At 50.6% G+C, this 21,480-nt stretch overlaps 2 protein-coding genes across 2 annotated transcripts in view; both read right to left on the bottom strand.

Moving 5' to 3' along the window:
• Nucleotides 1–6,219, bottom strand: part of LOC129073088 (mitochondrial amidoxime-reducing component 1-like) — a 19,888-nt gene extending 13,669 nt beyond the window's left edge. Inside the window, 3 exon segments of the mRNA XM_054576770.1 lie at nucleotides 404–592; nucleotides 3,808–4,078; nucleotides 6,213–6,219. Of these exon segments, the coding sequence (XP_054432745.1) occupies nucleotides 404–592; nucleotides 3,808–4,078; nucleotides 6,213–6,219 (467 nt within the window).
• On the bottom strand, nucleotides 5,462–21,480 carry LOC129072984 (mitochondrial amidoxime reducing component 2-like). Its single transcript, XM_054576617.1, has 8 exons — nucleotides 21,138–21,480; nucleotides 17,362–17,535; nucleotides 15,530–15,692; nucleotides 14,382–14,522; nucleotides 9,765–9,826; nucleotides 9,606–9,677; nucleotides 8,411–8,558; nucleotides 5,462–6,166 (listed from the first exon to the last, which is right to left on the bottom strand). Exons 1-7 carry the CDS (start codon nucleotides 21,422–21,424, stop codon nucleotides 8,435–8,437), a joined length of 1,023 nt encoding a protein of 340 aa, XP_054432592.1. The 5' UTR covers nucleotides 21,425–21,480; the 3' UTR covers nucleotides 5,462–6,166; nucleotides 8,411–8,434.

Below are 21,480 nucleotides of genomic sequence, written 5' to 3'. Positions count from 1 at the left end.
GGAAGGTTCCCAGTCTACCCAGGCAAAGCCAGGCAAGTCTGAGGTTGTACAGAGATCTAATCTCACCTGGCCCAGGTCACTGCCTCAGTCACTCCCCCTTGTTCTGGTTCTCTAGCCTTTGGTGGGGTTACTAGTCCCTATGCTTTGGGCCCCAGGGTTTTCTAACACAGAACTTTTATGTCTGCCAACCCCACGTCAACATACGCTTCTGAAACCGCTCCCTTGTTCCTCGTTCCTTGTTTTGATCGTCATGATACTGAGGACAGGCCCCCCCATACGGTGCACTCGCCGTCAGCGGTTCCTTACTGATCACCGCTCTCAGGATTCCCTCTGGAATTTGAACTTTCCGGAAACTGCGTGCACACACACACTCTGCCAGGGCTGAGAACGGCCATTCCCTTACCCGCGCTTGAACACTGCGCTTGTGGACGGTGACTCAACGGGCAGCCGCCGGTCCTCCACGGAGGGTGCACGGAGGGTCACGGCGGCCCCCTCACAGGTCACGGAAATCAGGACCAGGCGAGGCTCCTGGCGGGCGGTCACCATGTTTCCTGTCTCATTGATCACCAGCCAAAACATGCCATTTTCAAAACTCAAGATCCGTATGGGGCGCCATGACAGGCTGCCAGTCTACAGCACCTCAGTCAGACATTGCCCTCTCTGATTCCCTCCCCGTAAGCCTGGGGTGTGTGTGTGTGTGTGTGTGTGTGTGTGTGTGTGTGTGTGTGTGTGTGACTTTGCGTGTGTCTGTCTGTCCATCCAAAACATCAACTCAGCAGCCCAGCAAGACTGTCAGCGTATTTCAAAGGGTTTAATACCCACTCAAGCATCCGATGTCATTTCCAGAGAACACTCCAAGCTCCTCAATGGCGCGGAAATCGAATGTGTGAATTCCATTTTCCTCTCCACTGGCAGCAAGTCTGATCAATTTCATTCAACGGGCCCCAAGGAAATGACAATTATGTGTTTCCCAGAAAGACGTCAAGCGCCCGCCGTGCCTGACACAGCACAGGCATTGAGCTCCTGCCTGTTGAAGCAACAGAGCTGTTGCTGTATTGTCCGCAGAGGCTGGAGCTCAGCTGGCCACACTCAGTGCCATACACACCCTGCCAGACCCACTCTCCCCTTTCAAAAAAAAGTAATGTTTCTGCATTCAGAACTGTAAATTCTGCCATTTACTGAAAGGTCTATTGTTAATATGGACAATGTTATTTCTGGCCAGTACTTTTGGTCTAGAGGTACTTTCCAGGGGGGGGAAAAAAAAGAGAAAAAAAAAAGGAGAAGTAAGAGCAATAGAAAGAACCATTTCCAGAAAAATAACATTATGCACATCCATGTTTTGGTCGTTTTGATCCACACTGGAGTGGATGGTTACCGCTGTAGAAGCGAGTTCATGTCATGCTTTGGGGATCCACAACGTAACACAGACGTAAGAAAAAAACGTGGCGGGGGCTTTGGGCCATCACCTCCTCCAGCCAATGAGGGTGGCCAAGCTGTGCAGCTAGCTCGCAGAAAGAAGTTAACGCAGGCCTTTCAGTGGCCCTTCATCCTGGACGGAGACAGAGCTCTGGCTGGAGCCAGATCCTGGGCACCAGCATGGGAACATCCTTCCTCGTAATTCTTCCTGGAAATAACGGTGGCCCGAGCTTTCTAAAATACAAATCTGATCACGTCGCCCCTCCTCCGGCAACGTCCCGCAGCCGGATAAGACCCACACTCTTCCGCAGGGCTGGCGTGGGCGCCTCCTGGGCCCTCACACACGCAGGCCTTTCTTTTCTTTTCCATTGTTTATTGCCGTGTAAAATATTTAACACAGACACCTGGCGCCCTCGTAGGTATGTACCCCAAAGGGCTGAAACCGGGGACTCAAACAAAGCCTTTTACGCCCATGTGCACAGCAGCGCTATTCACAAGGCCAAGAGGTGGAAATGACCCAGTATCTGTCAATACTTTTTAAAATGGGATTTTAACCATTTTTAAGGGCACAACTCAGTGGCGTTAAGTACATTCACGACATTATGCAACCACCGCTACGACCTGTGTCCAAAGCCTTTCGTCATCGCAAACGGACATGCTGTGCCTATTAAGTAATAACCCTCCCCTCCCCTCCCCCCAGCCCCTGGTAACCTCTAACCCATCTCTAAAATTTGCCTGTTTTAGGTATTTCTTACAGGTCGGCTCATGTAGTATTTTTTCTTTTGTGTCTGGCTTACTTCACTTAATGTTTTCAAGATTTATCTATACTATAGCTGGTAACAGAACTTCATTTTTTTTTTAGCTGAACTATATTCCATTGCGTGTATAGACCACATGGTTATCCATCCGTCTGATGACGGACAACTGGGCTGATTCCGCCTTCTGGTCGCTGTGACTGCGCCGCGGGGAACACGCGTGTACGAGGGTTTATTCAAGTCCCTGCTTTCAACTGTTTTTGGTAAACAGTCAATACCTGGGCGTACACCAGCCTTTGCCTAGCATACCTGCCCTTCAAACCCAGGGTCCTGGCCCAGCAAATTCCCTCTCTAGAACGTTCATCTCCCAACCTACCTGTCGGCAATATTCATAATCATTCTAAAACTCTCAGTTCAAGCTCTGATGTCGTTCCTGACCACACCGAACAGTTTCTGGAGCGCCTTCCTCTGTGTTCGCTGGCCTTGTCACAGGGAGTCAGTTGTCACACAGGACTGGAAGCCTTTGATTACATAGCCCTTGGCTACGTTTCTTGGTAGCATGACAGCAGAGAATGTTCCACCCTGTCTGCTACAAATGCCAGCTCTTCTTATTACCCATTTTTAACATGAGCTCAAAACATTTTTTTGAATTGAGGTAGTGAAATTACAATGCCCTTTCGCCTCTGGGCCTACGAAATCAAGTGTCACCATCTGTCAGCGTCTGCGTACAAGCCGTGGGATCGCCAGGATTCTTGGCTCCCTTGTGAACAGAGATGCACAGCTCACCTTGCAAATGTCTCAGGAATTGCCCTACAGCTCCTCCGCCCGCGGGTCCCGCATGCCCGCCCGCAGGTCCCACAGAAGCCGTGAGAGCTGCTTTGGGGAGGAAGGAGTTTGAGGCGCAGCCATACAATGAGGCCCGGGATGGCCTGAAGCCAGACACAGAAGCAGTCAAAGCCACCTGCTCTGGGCTTCTGTGACCTTTGCTGAACCCCCGGAATTCCCACAGAGTGTGCCCAGCCAGGGACATGAACAAAACCACTGTTCAACAAAGCAACAGTGCGCCCCAGAGAAGCAAGCACAGCCCTGCATCCCCGCCAGGCGCCTCTCAGGTTCTCAACCCGGAGAAGCGTGCTTGGGAGGATGAGGCAGGATCATCTATGCCGCCGCACTTTTTAAGCTGCAAGAAGCATCAGCTTCAACTGCTGTCCTTTCCCTGAGATCTTGGGCTCGGCTTCGGTGCGTTCTCTGAGGGCTGGGCTTGGGGGCTCTAAGTGGCCCCAAGTTCTCAAGAGCCGGTGACTAAAAACAGAGAGGTGGGGACCAGCCCTGGCTGAAAACTTCTGCGGGACGGAGTTTAACTAAGTGCGGCTGAGCGCCGCCGTCTGACACCTGGAAACGGAGGCCACACCTCCTCAGGAGCGCAAGAGGTGAAAGAGGTGGAAAGACACCCCCGCCCCCGCCCCCAAGCAGGTTGGCATCCTGGTGTGCGCTGCTGGGAGGTGAGGGGACTCTTTCTTCTTTGTCCTTGTCCCACCCAGCTCTCGGTTACTGGGAGGATCTGTGACTTACCTACCCCACCTCATTACGAACAGGTCCTTTGCTGTCCCTCGCCACCCGCCCCCAACGCCCTCACCGTCCGCCGTACCTGTCCCGCAGGTGGCTCCGGCGCAGCCCCAAGGCGGTGCACTCGGCCTCGCCCACCGCCACCCCTTCGCAGGAATTGACCGGGTAGATCCACAGCTGCGCCACGGTGCCCACCTGCTGCAACCGACCGCTCTGCTTGCGCCCCGCGCGGCGCCAGATGACCGTCCCCCGTGCCACCGCGGCTAGTCCCAGCGCGACCACCCTGAGCCAGGCTGGCCTCGGCGGCGCAGGCGAGCGCGGTGGGAGGGACACCGAGACGGCTTAGCGCCGAGGAGCCTGCGGTGCCCGTGGCCCAACGGTTGCGCGTGGGCGAAGCAGGAGCTGGGCTGGGTCACCGCTGTGGCAGGTCGGCCCGGGGGCCGCAGGGGTGGTGCGACCCTTGGCCCGAGCCCAGGAGGGCGGCTCCGGAACCCGTGCCAGGCCTATCAGAGCGCCCGCCCTTCTCTGGGGGGCTGGGCCCGGCCGCAGGGGTGCGAGCCCCCGGCTCAGCTTCCAGGGTCTTCCAGCCACTTCCTCCTCCACCTTCCCGCCGGCAGCTGCAGGGCGGTGGGTTCCCCCGTGCCCTAGACCCTTGCAAGTGATCCATTGGTTTACGTATTTGTGGGCTGTTTGTCTACCTAAAATAGACAGGAGGAGACACTTGACGCACAAAACGTGATTTCGAGTTATTAGAAATCAGGCGGCGGGCAGGCAGATCGCTGTCCTCGGGCAGGTGGGGCGCGGTGCGCACAGGGCAGCCAGCCGCCTCGGGGCCCAGAGCCTGGGCCCCGGGCGAACAGGAAAAACAGGTGACCCTGCCTATTCCCTTTCCAGCCGCCGGTCACCCTCTCCCTGCCCTACCCCTGAGAAGGGAGGAATTGTGTTCAGAGCCACAGGGCAGTGTTGCTTCAGCTACTGGAGTGCATCCGTGAGCTCCCCTCTCCCAGCAATGAGCCAGAAGAAGGGTCTAGGCCCCCAAACTGTTGAATGATTGCGTCCCCCACCCCGGGGCGGGGGCAGTGAATAACACGTCTCAGAACATTAAATTGGGTGGACTTCCATTTCTCTCTCTCTCATTTCTCTTCAGAGATTTAAAGGGGCAATTTTGCTTCTCTCTGTTAATGGTTCGCTTTCAGGTCAGCATGAGTTTTCCGTTTCCTCATTGCCAAAATGTAGGCAGGGACAGAGCTCTGCGGACACCTTCCCCTGCAGGGAAGGGAAGCTAATTCCAGCCGCAGCAAAGGAAAACAGCGCAGCAAAGGAAAACAGCGAAGGGACAGCTGCCCCACTGGCCGCTGGGAAGGCTCCTGTGGGCACCGGCGACCTGCCGCCATGGGCTGGCCTGAGCCCTCCCTGATGTCCCCCGTCCCCGCGGGCGACAGGAGGCAAGGCGTATGGAGTCCGAGTGTGTCTCCGCCAGGCAATCGAAATGGGTGAGGGACAGGGACTGAAGTTCGACTATAAAATGAGAAAGCTCGGGAAACAGACTCCATCAATACCAAACAAAAAGTACAACTGAAAGTCACATTTATTAACACCAAAGATGTCACAAAATTAGAAGTAGGTTAAGTCATTGACATATTACTTCAGTGAGAATTTTTTAGTCATACCCAAAGAGTTCATTTCTCTGTTACAAAAAAAAAAATTATTTGCACCTAAAAAAATATGTGCCACCTTCCTCCTTCCCACTCGACTCTCTAAATTCCATCCTCTCTCTTTTTTTTTTTATCATACCTGGAATCCCAGGGGGTGTATCTGGCAATCACACCCAATCACTTTTATATGGCTGAAAAGTGGCATTATCGGCTATAAAAATGAGATCTATAAAATAATTGCCATCCTCGAGTACAACCTGATTCCATGAGGGCTGGGTCGAAATCACATGAGCAGAAAGTCAACGGGATTCAGTAGTCATGTAAAAACCAACTAACAGAACCTTGTGTGCTCACATATAAAGGCAGGGCAGGACACCAGGTGTCTCTCATTTTGCCTAAAACACGGAATGGTAGGGAATAAAATGTAAACATTTAGAAAAAAATTTTGCAGCTTTTGAGCAGATTCTTTGCACTTTCTTAACTCATCAATATTAATGTCAGAAGTGTGAGAGCTACTGTAACAATCAAAATAATTGTCGGACAATTTCACTTATTTAAAAAGTCTTCCTTACCTAAAATCTACATAACCTTCTTATTCCCAAGTCACCTCTAATACTTTGCTTGCGTTAACCTGAAGCGTGCGTAATCCCAACAAGTCAGGACAGAGCTTCAGTTCCAGGGCGAAGATGGTCGGAGGGTGGCTGGTAGGGACCCGCCGAGGCAGTGCTGCTGTTGAAGTTAAAATCCAGAGCAATGTCTCCTGGATCCTGAAACCTGAATAAATAATAAGAATCTCTAATTATTTGCTTATTTCTCCTACCGGCCATACCTAATTCAAAGACCCACAAAACAGTCGCTTGTGGAAACGCAGGAAACATAAACCACGTCTCGCACCAAATTACCTTAATGGAGAAAAGCAGCCTCTTGTCACCCTGCCCCCCAATCCTGCCAGCGGCCCAGAGCACGGGTGTCACGTGGCATGAGGGGGTGCAAATGGGAATTGCCCTTTTGAAAGCAACTGGTCAAGATGCTAAAAAAAAATGCCTATACTCCATGAGTTTCTACTTTAAGAATCTAACTTACAGAAAACCTCTTAATTTCTAAATGTTCTGCATACAAACACACACACTGCAATACTATGTATAACCAAATCGGATATAGTCCAAGGGTCAAATATTGTAAAGTAGTATTTAAAAAGTGTCATGTTTATATAATGTAATGTTATAAACCATCAAAATGACATTTGAATAGATTGGAGGGCTATGAAAATGCTTACGATGTATATATAAATATATATGGTATATATGCCATATATAGATACATGATATATGTATGATCTATATCTGTGTATAAATAGCATATGATATATATTTGTTTATATAGTATGCCTATATGATATATACCGTATATAATTATGTATATTACACAGCTCCACCAAACCAACCAACCAACCAATCATTTATCAATACAGACAATGGGTGATTTCCTTGTTCTACTTTTCTTGTATTTTCCATTTTCTAAATGTACCCTGGTGAACACGTATCGCATAGATCATGGAACAGATAAACGTTTATGCGATTACATTTTAAACGGATAAGGGGCCAGGGCGCGGCCCCTCGTGCACAGGTGAACGGCTCTTTTCCCAAAGGCTGTGGAGCCGCTGGGGCTCAGGCATGGCCCCACTTCGCAGACGGGGCTTGGGAGACAGGAGGCACTTAGGAATTTTCACTCCAGTGTTTGCCGCATCTCGTCAAATCCTAAGAGGCACCATTACTTTTATGCATCACTAAGATTTTTTTAGAGCAATCCTGGATGTTATCTTCCCTGCCGTTTCAGCAGTGGGAAAATGTGGGAAAAGCTGGTAGTTTAGAAATGATGAAACATGGCAGTGGCTACGAAAATGCCAGACTGTGACAGGCGGCCAGGAGAAGTTTGTCTCTTTTTTGCTCACTGCAAGGACAAAGCCCGTCTCACCTTTGTGACCACAATGGCATCTGAGACGGGGCCCTGCATGGGGCAGTTGTTGGAAATGCCGCCAATAAAAATCATAGCCAATGCTGATTATCTGCTGTGTTTCGGTGGCAATGCTGCAACTTTATATGAACTAATCTTCCATATCATTTTTATTGGTTGTTTGGGGAAGTACTATCCTTGTTCCCACTTTGCTGATAAGGGTGCCGGGGTTTAAAAGGTTGAGTTATATACTCAGCCGAGCTGGAAAGTGTTGCCGCTGGGATGAGGAACCCAAGTCTTCCTACTGGGGGCGCAGACTGTCTGGACCACTGGTCCGTGTCCCCAGAAGGACAGTCGGGTGGGAAGGTGGAGAAGGTCAGGCCACGGTTAGCGAGAAGGATGGGCAAGAGTTTCAGACATTAGGTAACTTCAGTATCCAGGTTATGGGTTTTAAGAGAAGAGTTTCTGGAAAAGCCTCGAGGCAAAGCCTTCACACTGGCCTTCCTGTGCTCTGGGGGCCAGGCCTGGCGCTCCCCGCCTCAGGGCTCTATGGGACCCCACGGCCCCACCGCGGGAGGTGCTCTCTACCCCCTGATTCAGAATCCAGCCGCCTTGGGGCCCTGACATCTTTCCAAGCTTTAAGTCACACTGTAAAAACTCATTTGCTACAAAGCATTTCCCGGTTTCCCCCAGGCTGATTTTGAATTTGCTTTTCTGTCAGAGGCAGAAAACAAAAATCAATAAGTCGCTCTGCAGGGTCGCTCCCCTTCCTGTCCTCGCTTCTGATTGCTGTCCCTTTAGGGGCTGGCCCCATCTACCTGTCTCTCCACAGGCTCCCACACCAGCATTTCGTAACTGAGTGTGAAAGTGGGAGGCGGGAGCCTGGGTCGGGGGCTAGAGATGACTGAGGGGATTAGAGACAAATGGCATTTTCCAACGCTGAAGGTCAGAACACCAGCTGCTCACTCTCCCAGCCGTTAAAGCAGCAAACGGGGGAAACACCGTGGGAAAACAGGGTGGTGACTTCAAGGCCCCAACTGTCCAGAAGGGAAGCTGGCCCTTTACCATGTCAAGCTTGTGAGTCCATCGCTACACCATCCGATACACGGGGTCCCCGACTTTCAGGCTTCCAATTTTTTCCACCGAGTAATAGATCCCAAAAAGTGGGGACGCCTTGTATATTTCCCTCTCGGAAGGATCACACAGGCGGTAGCTGAAAAAAACAAAAACCCATCGTCAGGCGCAAAAAGGCAATGATAATCTAAGTGCTTTTGGTAGAATCCAAGCTTCCATCCCCAGCTCGTTTATAAAGAAACAAATGGCCAGCCTTTTCTGAAATGCTGGCAGCGGAGTCTAGGGGACATTGGCCAACTGCAAATACTTCTGGTTTTTCTAGAAGTATCCTGAGAGTCTAAGCAACTTCTCCATGACTTCAGTTTGAGAAGAAGGAGGAAAAACACTTTCATAGGCTACTTAAATCCCGAGTGTACCTCCAATTTCACAACTCAGTGAAACAAACGTGCATGCAACCCCAAGGAAAAAAAAGAATAAACTTCACTGCATCTTAAAAAGCAAAACAGAATGAAATGCCATTCTGAATGCTTCAAATGACCTCTTCTCTAACCTAAACTCATGAGAAACCAACAACAAGATAGAGGAAATGGAAAGAAAACAGAATACACCTCCTCGGAAATGCTGACTTGGGTTTAGAAACACATTTTATACCGAGAACTAAAGCCAGCCCCAGTTCTTTAAGTACAAAACCAAGCCAATGTGACCACCTGGCAGAGAAGAAGCTGCTGGATAAACAACCCATTACATTCTCTTTTTTCTAACATTTTATGACACAACTTCAATTATTCTCACAGCCCTTGACACTGATTCTAATAAAGAAATTTGAGTGGCCAAACCTCCCCCCCCAAAAAAAAACAGAGGATATAATGTCTTCATTTGGAAAATGAAAACCAAGTACATGTTATTAGAAATTGATAGGAGACACAAAAAGGTCAAAACATACTATTAGTCTACAATTAAAAATTAATCAAAAGCACTAGACAGTGTGTCCAGGAAGAAAAAAGAGGTGGCAACACACGCTTATTTTAAGGAACAGACTCCAACCCACCAGGGAGCAGAGAGAAAGGTCCCGGGGCAGAGAGAAAGGTCCCGGGGCAGAGAGAAAGGTCCCGGGGCAGAGCGCCTCCACCCACAGGTATTCTGGAGTGGGGGGTGATGTTAAAAATACACTGGACGGGTGTTCTACCTCTTCAGGGTCTCCAGCGGCTCCTTCCTGTCTATCACTCCAGTGTCTGGGTCCACTGTGGTAAAAATGCACCTGTTATGTAGTAACCAAGGGTTCGGTGAGATCAAGAACCAATGGGCATGCCACACCCCCAAGTCCAGGTCTCCCCGGAGTCCTTACCTGGGGCACGCCATGACCCTTTTCATTTCTACATTGCCAATGAGGATTTCATCCCAGGTATCCTAGGAGAAGAGGAAACGTGATCTGTTGAATTAAGGCTTCTTAATTCTTCTTTCAGGCAGCTTCTTCTTGGGCCGGTACTAGCAATGAGGCGAACAGAAGGAAACAGAGCAAGAAGAGGCCAAGAAAGGTCTCCCCAGAAGACGCGAAGGTGAGGAGCAGGTTGGTGGAACCAGGCTCCAGCTCTGCCTCACAGTCTCAGAAACCTGACCGTCAGCAGGAAAACGGGTCCTTCCTGGGGGACAGTCACTGAGAAGCTAAACGAACTCGAGGGCAAACCTAAGGATCTGTAACGAGAAACAGGGAGCTTGCAGGACAAGCCCACCCAGCTGAGCCACTGTGGAAGCCACGTTAAAATGGGACTTTTTTTGGGTGAGCGGGCCATTACCCACGGGGGATCCGTCAGCAGAGTCACACGCCGAGCGCTCCGTCCGCACGGGGCAGCCTGAGCACAGGCCGCCTCCATTTCCTATTGCCCTGCACTGTCCCGCTTCTTCCGCAGCCAGAGACCTGCCCCCTGACCCCAGGGTGAGGGCCCGATGAGATTTTGCTATGAGGCCTGGCCGCACTCGAAGGGGGCAGAGTCGTGTAGGCAGCGCTCGCTCAGGAACCTCCGAAGGGCGGCAGGAGCCGCATCCTCACGTGGCCGCGTCGTCGCCGTGTGACACTGGGCAAGGTGCTCAGCTTCTCTGAGTCTCAGTTTGCACATCTGGAAAATACTCCTCACCTCTGTGACTGTCAGCCATTTTCTACTATGGACCAAGGCAGGAAATTACATTTTAGAATTGCCAAAACTTGGAAGCAACCAAGATGCCCTTCAGGAGGTGACTATAACAGTAGCTGTGAGAGGGGAACTCTCTTCACCTTCTTCTCAATTTTACTCTAAACCTAAAATTGCTCTACAAATAGTCTTTTTAAAAAATTACATTTTATATTGTTTCTTAATGCTCTTTCACATACATATCCAAGCGATACCTTGAAAGTTTTACAAAACAATTCTTTCCCTTTCTACACATAGTTTACCCTGACATCTTTCCTGATATCTTTTGTTCTATTGTGTTCCTGTTTTTTTCAAATGTTGGTCAGCCTCCACTAAAGTGATATAATAGCCCGTTAACAGGTCACGACCTGCAGTCTGGGAAGTGAGGATGATTAAATGATATAATGTATATAATGGGTCTGGCACAGTGCCTGCTACATAATAAACATTTGAGAATTACGTAATTGTTATTATTACTTTGTCCTTGTTTTTTGTCTGTCATTCTGTTTACTGTTGCTACTTTGGAATGCCTTGAACCCAGCAGAGATCGCTGCCCTTATGCCAGGACCGAGACTTCTTATCTGAACACCCAAATAAAATCTTAACTCATCCCAACTCTCGTTATTGGAGACAGAAAAGTCTGCTTCTGACGATTTGCAAAAGCCTTGTTTTTCAACAGCTGCAAAGGACTGTATGGCGGCGTTGGGATTCAGACCACAGCTGCCTGGCTTCAACATCCACTGTCTCTTTAGAAGCTTCTTGGAGAAGCACTGCCCGAGGGACAAATTCCATACCGGTGGTTTTCTGCAAGGCTCTCCAGCGGTCTTCCATCATGCGGGGTGAGGACTGATACAAACAGGACATTCCAAAACAATGTCAAGTCCTGCTCACCAGGACAGCAAGCAAAGTTCGGAAAACCCTGAGTCATGCCCTGGTCAACTCCAGAGCTTAGAAGCACCGGTTAATTTTATTATGTTTAAATTTCACTGCTCCTCATTCCCAGAACTCAAACACACCACAATGGCCCAAGGGAAACCGCCTTTTAAAATCTGCTTAATGTTCTGAGTTACACAGAAAAAGTACAAAGTACTTTGGGTCACAAAGAGTAAATGTTGCACATTGCATTCTGCAATTATTCTATATTTTTGCAATAAATAATGGCCTGGATTTTTGCACCATGCTTAGGTTTGCTATTTTTTTTTATTATTAGTTGGTCTATTAAATATTTATGTGCATTATCATTTTGCATTAATATTTAACTGAGTCCCACTAATTGAAGGTCAATGGTACCAGGTAGACGGGTTAATGCATTAGGCCACTAACTATTGGGTCTCCCAAATTAAGGGAGAGTAGCTCAGCAACATTAGCATCATTTTATGATAAGGACTTTCTTTTTAATGTGCATAACCAGAGGACTTTTCCAGAAAAATTTGTGTATTCTAGAAAAATATGAGTATTTACTATTTCTGTGAGCCTACCGCCATGTAGAAATAAAAGAAATGGACTTGGGAACACAAGGTCAGTTCACGTTATTTCCATTTAACAAAAATTAAAAAAGGATTCCACCCACTCAAATTGCCTCAGGGAAGACAATTAGGCTTGCATTAGCCGTAGGAAAGCAGAAATTCCATAAGCAGAGGAATGAGACCATCTTTTCTTCTTCCCCTGGCACAAGATCTTAAATGAAAATTAATATCAAAGTAAGTTCTCTTATAGTGGTGTCAAATCAAGAAAAATTGTATTTCCTAAAAGAAAATTTCTACAGTTGATCTTAGCCAAGAGGCTAAGAAGAAGCTATTGGAGAAAAAAAAAAAGAGGTTCTTAGAAAATAACAACCCAATTACCGGATTCCTGTAAAAGAATTTTGCTTCCTGGACTAATTGGAATCTGGGGTTTAGTAACATGTGTCATTTACCCCGAGCGCTGACTTCATTCCGTGTTCAACAAGCGTCTAATGACGGCAGACCTATGGGGCCCTAAGGGACAACCCGGGAAAGCAGAAAGGGGAGAAATAGGTGGGTCTCCTGTGGGCTTTGAGCCTCGGCCCTGTCCCTTGTGCCGGACACTTTCAAGGACCTGCACCGAATTTTTTTATTATTATTATCTGTAAAGAGACTGCCAAATGGAACAAACCTCCAGTCTGGCCAAATCTGGGTGCCAAGTCCCTTGGGTCAAGGCCGATCCTGTCGCATGGGTTTGGAATTCTGAAGGGCAGGCTCTGTATCTCGCACCTACGTGCCCAGGCCCACAGTGCTGGGCCCACAACAGGCGATCAATTAAAACCCGTTTTTAACACACGTAAAGAAGAATTAAAGAAAATAGGAAATGAATGACAGGAAAACATCAACAAGGAGACAATTTCTGTCCACGTGGCTATTGTCTATAGTTTCTTTTTTCTTTTGTTTTTTTAGAATTTATTTATTTATTTTTAGACAGAGAGGGAGGGAGGGAGAAGGAGAGGGAGGGAAACATCAATGTGTGGTTGCCTCTTGCACGCCCCCTACTAGAGACCTGGCCTGCAACCCAGGCACGTGCCCTGACTGGGAATCGAACTGGTGACCTTTTGGTTCACAGGCCAGTGCTCAATCCACTGAACCACACCAGCCAAGGCTACAGGGCTATTTTTTAAATTATCAAATAATATGAAGTGCCTACACATACAAGAGTTTCCACTAGGCCCTCTGCAAAAGTGGACCCTCAAGGACAACGCTGACCAGCAAACAGGGGCACATTTTACTCACACAAAAAGAAATGCAGTCACCCAAAGGGGCGAAGAGTTGAGAAGGTGTTCCAGCTCCCCCCTCCCTGCCCAGGGGACCCATTTGGGATCTCTAAACTGGAACTCGGACCTTAGCACCCCAGAGGCTGGACCGAGTTGCCAGGCTCGGGGTCCCATGCCAGAGCCACCCCTTACTTATACTCATAAAGTGCTACATAACGCCTCCCAGTTTCAGTTGTTTTACAAAAAAAAAGGAGAAAATAATACAGACTTCACAGGAGGTCATAAGGATCACAAAAGGAATTTATAGGAAGTAATTTATTTGTTCGGGGCCTGGCACCCATTCAATACCCAGTAAGTGGTATTTGTTGTTGTTGCCTCTGGTGGCCATAAAGTTTAGGCCACCCCCAGTGTTTAAGGTCACTGACGTTACCTATAAGAAAGCAACACCCAGCTCTATGTATTCTGTGCACATACGGCAGGTTACAGCTGGGTTTTGATGTGGCTGTCCCTTTAGGGCTATGAGGGGCTGTGTCTGGAGGGGGTGGGAATTTCTGGGGTCAGCCCCATGGCAGAGAGAGCCTGTGAGTCTCCTGGAAGACAACTCAGGCCTCCGCATGGACCATCCCCAGGGGCTGTTCACAGGCAAATCTCATGTATCCTCCTGGGTACCACTTTGGAGCCTGGGGTAAAATTCCCAGAGCCTCACATCTTTGAAAGCACCCCTGGTGGTACAGGAAGGGAAGAGATGGCTGTTGTCTTCATTTCCCTTCATTTATCTCTGAGCTATGATTATATATCCCAACCTAGTCCCAGACTTGCTACAATTTGGCTTTCCTTTTGTCTTGCTTTGGGGCCCGAGCCTTAGGGGGTGAGCAGCGCCCCCTGAGGCCGGCGAGGAGATGGCAGCCGCCGGGCGTGATCGGCTGGACAAGGTGAAGGTGGCTTGGGGAAGGAGTTTCCCCGCACTGCCCACCCTGGAGGGTCTGGGTTAGCCCTGGCTGCAGGCCACGGCGCTTCCGTTAGTGTCTTGAACAGCGCATCTGGGCATAATGCACAAAAACAGTGAGCCGCTTACCTCCTCAAAAGCATCACAGCCTGTCACCACGATATTTGGCCTGAACTGGTCCATCTTCAGCTTCTTCTCCAGCCTGGTGTTCAGATCTGCCAGGGAGGCCTCCGAGATCATCAAGAGCGGGCTGCAGTCGGGGTAGGCCACCTGCACCGAGAACACGGCCCCATCAGGCCTCACTGCCCCGGGAAATCCCTCGGGCCGACGGCCAAGCTAAGTGAGGTCTAGAAGCAAAACCACCGGAGTGCAGAAGGGGACAGTGGCGTCCAGGGACGGACAGGCAACACTTTGTGCTTGGAAATGGCCCACTCAGCTCTGGGCCGAGGGCGAGGCTTGATCCACACACTGAAGGCAGCAGCCAGGCCTGGAGCCCTGATTTCTTTCTTGTTCTTCACTCCAGTGCCCGACAGGTGATCCTCTTCTTACATCATCATCATCATCATCATCATCATCAGGGGAAGGGCCTGTAGCCAATCGGCTCTGCTCTTGTAACAGTATCTTTCAGCCGCCACCATTCCCTCAACATGCGTTTAATAAGCACCTGCTGTGTATCTATCGGGCCTTGTTCTAGGTGGGGAAATCGCAGAGAACAGAGCAGACTAAACGCCCTGCATTCAAGGAGCTTGACATCAGGGAGTCTGGGGGCGACCTGAGGAGCTTGCCCTTTACACCTCTTCTTACTGCGGGGTCAAGGGCACAGAGGGCTGTTTTCTTGCGGAGGAGGGGCCTTTCCCAGCACCTGAAATAACCAGCCTACACTGACCGTGATGGCAGCGCCGGAGAGAGTCGCTTCCATAACTAGGAAACCTGGATTTAGCCCCCGACAAGCCTCTCACTTTTGCCTCCCCAACCCGTTTTCTCCTGAGCTCCCATCTCCGCGGCAGTCCCACGGCTTCTCCCTGCACCATTCGTCCCGTATTCCATCCTCGCACATCCTGGAGGGCCGCAGGCTCTCCCCTTCCCCATCCCCGACACCTGCCCAGGTAGCACCTTTGGTCCCACTCACCTGGCTGCGCTGGCACTACGTCCCTGGGGGCCCGGGGGGCCCTTTGTGGGCCGGGGCGGGGCGCGGGGGGGGAGGCGGAAAGGGAAGCGCGGCTGACGGGGGGCGCGGGGGCGGGGGGCACGGTGAGGGCAGCTCTCCAGCAGCTCACCTGGTAACTCTGCGCAAAAAACGGCAAAAGGTTCTTTGAGGTCCTTCCCTTCATGCTCTTTTCAAACTGAACCAGTCTGAACGAGTCCGTTTTCAAATAGTTGGTGAACCACTGAGCGGCCTCGTCGCCACAGTCGCGGCCCTTAATGTCCAGACCAAAAATCCTGGAAGGGGGACAAGAAGGACCAGGGTTACTTCCTGCTTCGATAGATCCAGGGTCAGGAGGCTGGGTTGCGGCCTGGGATGCGGCACTCCTAGTAGGCTTCGGGACGCTTAAGTTGCTGGTCCGTGGACCACACTCCGAATAGCAAGGATGTTGGAGACTCTTGGGAGGGGAGAAGGATGCATCTGAGGTGTGGGATCTCAGGTGGGGGAGATGCACCCAGAGCGGGACCTGCAGACCCGGCTCACGTTGGAACGCTCCTGTTCTCTGGTCTGCGGTCTTTGGCAAGTTGTGGAACTCCTCTGACCTTCCGTCCCGAGCGCTAAACAGGAGATAATAATATTGTACCAACCCTACCTGGTGCGCAGATTTCACTAGAGGACACAATGACGTTCAAGGTTATTTTGCTTGCGTGACTCTAAAAGAATTTTTTAAAGCTTTGTACCCCTCACAGAATTTTAGGTAGACATGGGAATTTTTATAAGCTTAATTTGTGGGGAGAGCTATCCTTTCCATTGAAATGTAAATGCTAACATTCCAATTAAAATTATAAAGTATATCATGTGTTAATATTTAAATATAGAAAAAGTATGTTACAATAAAATAAAATCATGCTTTGAAAAGTTTGCAATGGAATCTAAATGCCATAATATTTTGATATCCAACTTTCTCTTTTTTAAAAAATGCACGATTAATGTCTTCTTTTACGGTCTGCATTTTTAAGAATTATTTTTTTCCAGTTCTATTGACATAGAGTCAACAGACAGCACAATGGAAGTTGGGGTGCACAGCCTCAGGCCTGACTTACATATATTGTGAAATGATTACCCTCATCAGCTTAGCTAACATGCATCCTCTCTTAACGATACAAAAAGGAAAAAGCAAAGAAAAAAGTGTGTTTTCCTTTGTGATGAGAACTCTCAGAATCAACTCTCCAAGGACTTGGAAATGCACCACACAGCAGCATGAACTAGAGTCGTCACGTTGTATGGTCCATCCCCCGTATTTACTCTCCCTGGTAACTGGAAGTCTGTACCTTGTGACCGTTTTCCTCCAATTCCCCTTCTGGTAACCACAAATCTGATCTCTTTTTCTATGAGTTAGATATTTGGTTTTTGGCGTTTTTTTGGTTTGGTTTGTTTGATTCCACATATAAGTGAGATCACACAGTATTGGTCTTCCCCTGGCAGATTTCATTTAGCATAACGTCCTCAAGGTCCATCCACGCAGTTGCAAATGTCAGGGTGTCCTCTGGTCCCTATGGCCCAGTGTCCACTCACGTTACTCACACGGGCCCATCCTAAGCCTTCGTCCTGCCTCGCAGTTCCTGTTTTTCCTATTTCCTCTGTTGCCACCTGACCAACTCTGGTGCTTCCCAGCAGGGCCCTGCGTTTCTGGGGATCTGTGAATATAAAAAAAACCCTGCTTTCTTTAGGACAGTCATTCCCCTACCACATCTGATTACAACAACTCCCGGGTACCCTGGAAGCAAACCCTGCCTCATGCACTCACACCTGAGCACCGGCCCGATCCCAGCCCAGAGTAGACTGCGGGTAAATGTTTCCTTTACCAATCTCAGCGACCTCACTCCTGTATTAACTGTAGGGTCTGGGGACGAGCCTAAAGGACACCAGGCTTGGCACAGGTCTCCGAGGGCCCGGGCAGAGCACCTGCAGTCGTGGATCCTGTTGGAGGAAGGCAGCTTGCTCTGCAGCACCAGCTGCTCCACACCCGGGGCCTTGAAGGTCAGCCGGTCGTTCTCATAGGTGACGGAGACCAGCACAAGGCGGGGCTCCTGCCGGGCGGTGACCATGTGTCCATCTTCCTTAATCACCAGCCAAAACCTGTCGAGGAACAAGCCCAGAGTCACAGACCCGACTGCACGTGCTTTCCCACAGTCAGTCCCTCCTTGAGCAGAGTCTTCGCATCTCCCATCCACCCCCCAACCTCAGCCCTTGGCTCTGGCTCGCAGACCCCAGCTTCGCGCCAGCCTGTCATGTGATCACATGGGAGTTAACCCCGGGGGGTCACCGGCCCTGGGAAGAGTGGTGGCCGGAGGTTCTGTGCTGGCCACGGCGACTCGCAAGCGGTCTAACGCTGGGATGGGACAGAGGTGACAGTAAAAGACGCAACGTTGCTGTCGCCAACCAGCCCCATTGCCTCGTCAACGGGTAATGAATGACATTGTTCACCTGTCGCAGACAAGGCATGCCCAGCGAACGAGCAATCAGTTCTGTTCTGCCTGATCTGAAGGAAAGAATAGGTCTAGAGTGTGGATTTTTTTTTTTAATGACCCAGTTACCCCAACTGAGTCTGCCACATGAAAATTCAGCACTTCCATTTCACATATAAAACGGGAGGGTCTCCTGTGGGGGTCAGAGCAGAGCCCAGGGCTCAGCTTCTTGAAAGGAGCCTCAGTGCCCTGAGCGGCCAATGGCAGCAGGGACGCGGGGTCCCCAGGCAGCTGGAAAACCTCCTTCCTGAATTTACCAACTGGCCAGGAAGCAGAATGACAGAGGCTGAGAAGGGGGCAGGCAGGGACCCCGCCACAGAGAGGAGGAGGGCGCAGGCGGGAAGAATCCAAGAGACGAGGACCCTAGGGATTATGAACTTAGGGAATTCATTTCTCTGAGCAATAATAATAATAGTGTGTGCAGAAGAGTAAGGAACTGCCTTCAGCAAGGGCTTGGGCAGATTTATCCGTGATCAAGGCCTTGGTGGCAGCTGAGGAGATGGGGAATTACAAGGTGAAGGAGGGCAGCCATGTTTTGTGCCAAAGAGCCCCGGGGGCCTTTAAACCCGCTCGAAGCTCCGCGCGTTCAAGCCAAGTGTTCACAAATACACTTGATGGAAATGTCTCCAGAAATGTGAAGCACGGAGCACTGAGAGAGGAAGATCTCAGCTTCTTAGAATAGCTCCCAAGACTCAGGTTCAAAATGGAATCAAATAAAGGGGCCTCTTCCTGCATTCTAGTGTCTTTGTAGTTTCGTGTTTGAAGTCTCAGGGCGAGACAACAATAGGGGTCGTGGAGCAGCTTTTTCCAGCTCGGGTTTTCAGGTTTCAATGATCCTTTCATAAAGAAAAGCCAGATTAGATAGGGTCACAGATCAAGTTCAGCCGCTTTGTTTTGGAAATGAAAACATGAGGCTCAGGGAGGTTAATGAGTTTGCCCAAGGTCTCCTGACCCTGGTCTGCACTCCTTGCTCTTCCAGATCACGCAGTGGTTCCACAGAAAGAGCACAAAGACTGCACGCACAGAGCTCTGAGTTCAGATCCATCCAACACGTGACGGTTTTGTGATGTTGGGTGAGATACAGCAGGTCCTTGAATAACATCATTTTGTTTGGTGCCGTTTCGTTATAACATTGATGACATGCCATAGTGTTAGTAGGACAAAGGTCTCAAGGAAGGTCTGGGAAGTTCAAGAAGAAATCTTTTCTAGTCCTTCATATTTACATAAACTCTAAACACGTTCTTCTTAACAGTGCCAGATGAACCCTTCTCTTAGAGGACCAGAGTCACTGGGGAAACGTTGGCTTCACTCTTGGATGGGAGCCTCAGGAAATTACAGTTTTAAAAAATGCTCCAGGATTAGACGTTTGGGGTGTGGGGGGATGGGCAATCCCCTGTGAGTTCCATGGTCTGTATACACAACACTTCCTAAAAACAAGTTGAAGTTTTTCCATGCCGTGGGAGCTCGCATTTTAAGAGGACGGTGGTATTCAGAGAAGAGTGAGCCCGTGCGTCCTGGAGTGAACTCAGGGCAGCCAGGCGGCCTCTGCTAGAAGGTTCCTCAACCAACTTGCACACCTCCCTCCCCCTAGACACAGGACCACAGCTAAGCCACCCGCGCCAGATTTGAGGGTATCCTAATCCTAAGGCAACAACGGAGGTTCCATCTGTCAACTGATGGTCGCTGATTCAAGGCCACCAGGGACCCCCAACTGAAGAGTGTGGTGAAGTCAGTGCAAACCAGCTCCACGGGGAGAACAGCACAGCTGGGAGGCAGCCCTGGGTGGGGGCAGCCCGCTGGGCCAGGCAGCTCTGCTCCTCTCCTGGGCAGTCTGCTTTGTGCTGCACCCGCCTGCTCTGCTCTGCACACGTCTCTGGTCTTGCAGCTCTGCCAGGGAGTCGCAGTCTTCGGTCTTAGCTGGAGAAGGAGAGTGGGCTCCCAGAGCCTCCTCCAGACCAGAGTCCCTGCCCCTGGTCCCTGACTGATCTGTCCATATGCAAATAAGGACTCCTCATTCCACAGTTTGATTGGTCCAAAAGGCACTGTCCTGTTCTTATTGGTTAGAATAGAGCCGCTCAGGTTGTTAGGAGCTGTGCAGCTGGGTTTGGATGGGAAAGCCTCATTCTTATTGGTTGACATGGGATTCCAGGAATTCTTTTTATAAGGGCTGGCTCAGGTGACAGAAGCAGTGCAGGTAGGCAGTTCAGTGCAGGCCTCTCCTGGAAGCACAGTGTGCGGGAGAGAAACTTTGCTCCTACCTGCCTAGCTACCTGTATAGAAATGGCTGCTAAGCTCTGTTTTGTTGTTGTTGTTGTTGTTGTTGTCGAATTTGAGCCCAATTAGCCACCAGGGGCCCTTTTTAGCAGGTGTCTTCTTTCTCGGGGTTCACACACTCTCCTCCCTTGACGGTCAAGCGAGCCTTCCTGGCACCCAGCTGCACCAATCCGCGAATGATGTGTGTCTGTCGGCTGCCCTTTGGGGTGACTTATATGACAAGACATCCTGTCATGCCGGAGGAAGGAGAATGGAATCTCTGTGTGCCAGGCCCTATGCGGTAGAAACCTTAACAGAAGTTCTTCCCAGGAGACGGCTCCGCCTCCGGGAGACGGGAGACCCGCGGCCCCCTCAATGACAACCATTACCCCGCAGTCATCGGCCCCCTCACAGCGCCCCAGCCCCGACACAAGCCTTCACTCTGCTCAGGGCCCATGAAAGGGGGCCAGGTGTCTCCAGCTCTTGGGTCTCCCAGGCACCTTGCCCAGGACTGGGGGTGGTGAGGAACAAGGCCTGGCAACGCCAAAGCCAGCGTCCTTGAGCCAAAACGGGCTTCCCCCTGGCTCCAGTCCGCCCAGTAGCGCCCGTGGCATTCCATTTGTCTACTGTTGTGCCATACACGAAGAAAGTTTAGAACTAACAGGAGCCTTAGATGTAATCAAGTCCGACTCAGTCCTTTTACACAAAAGAAACTTTGCTCCTACCTACCTTTCCAAATCGGAATCAGACCTGAACTTTGACCTTCTTTGGCAGAGGTGCCAACAAACAGCTCCGGAAACCCAGGTGGTGAACCTTTTCTCTCCTTCCGGAGGTTGGGGGGCGGGGGGGTGCAAGCCCGGCCTCCCCAGGTCCCCCTCCCCCCTGATCCCCTGAAGATTCTGTGCCCAATGCCCTTGGTCCCTGCCACACACCGCCCCGCCCCCCAACTCCCGGCCGTACCTGTCCCGCAGGTTGCCGCTGCGCAGCCCCATGGCGGTGCACTCGGCCTCGCTCACGGGCACCCCCTTGCAGGACTTGACCGGGTAGATCCAGAGCTTCGTCACGGTGCCCACCTGCTGCAGCCGCCTCCGCCGCCTGGACCTCGTGCGGCGCCAGACGACCGTCCCCAGAGCCACCGCCGCCAGTCCCAGCGCGGCCCCCCCAAGCCAGACGGCCCTGGCCTGCGCAGGGCGATGCGACAAGAGAGGCACGAAGCGGGCCAGCATCGACGAGCCGGCGGCGCCCATGACCGGAGCGTTGCGGACAGTGGCTTCAGTAGGACCGAGAGCGCAGGCCCTGCAGG

This window comes from Pteronotus mesoamericanus, unplaced genomic scaffold (assembly GCF_021234165.1).
Source record: "Pteronotus mesoamericanus isolate MK-2021 breed Mesoamerican mustached bat unplaced genomic scaffold, CSHL_Meso_final contig_347, whole genome shotgun sequence".
Classification (NCBI taxonomy): domain Eukaryota; kingdom Metazoa; phylum Chordata; class Mammalia; order Chiroptera; family Mormoopidae; genus Pteronotus; species Pteronotus mesoamericanus.
The sequence above is the reverse complement of the archived record's forward strand: the minus strand, read 5'-3'. Positions and strand labels throughout refer to the sequence as shown.

Bases quoted from the DNA above. Each gene is read 5' to 3' on its own strand.
- LOC129072984 (XM_054576617.1), bottom strand. From the start codon at position 21,424: ATGGGCGCCGCCGGCTCGTCGATGCTGGCCCGCTTCGTGCCTCTCTTG. The intron at 15,693-17,361 runs GTGCTCTGCCCG...TCCCCCTTCCAG, and splicing joins AACAGGATCCACGACTGCAG to GATTTTTGGTCTGGACATTA. The intron at 9,678-9,764 runs GTAAGGACTCCG...ACTACATAACAG, and splicing joins AGGGTCATGGCGTGCCCCAG to GTGCATTTTTACCACAGTGG.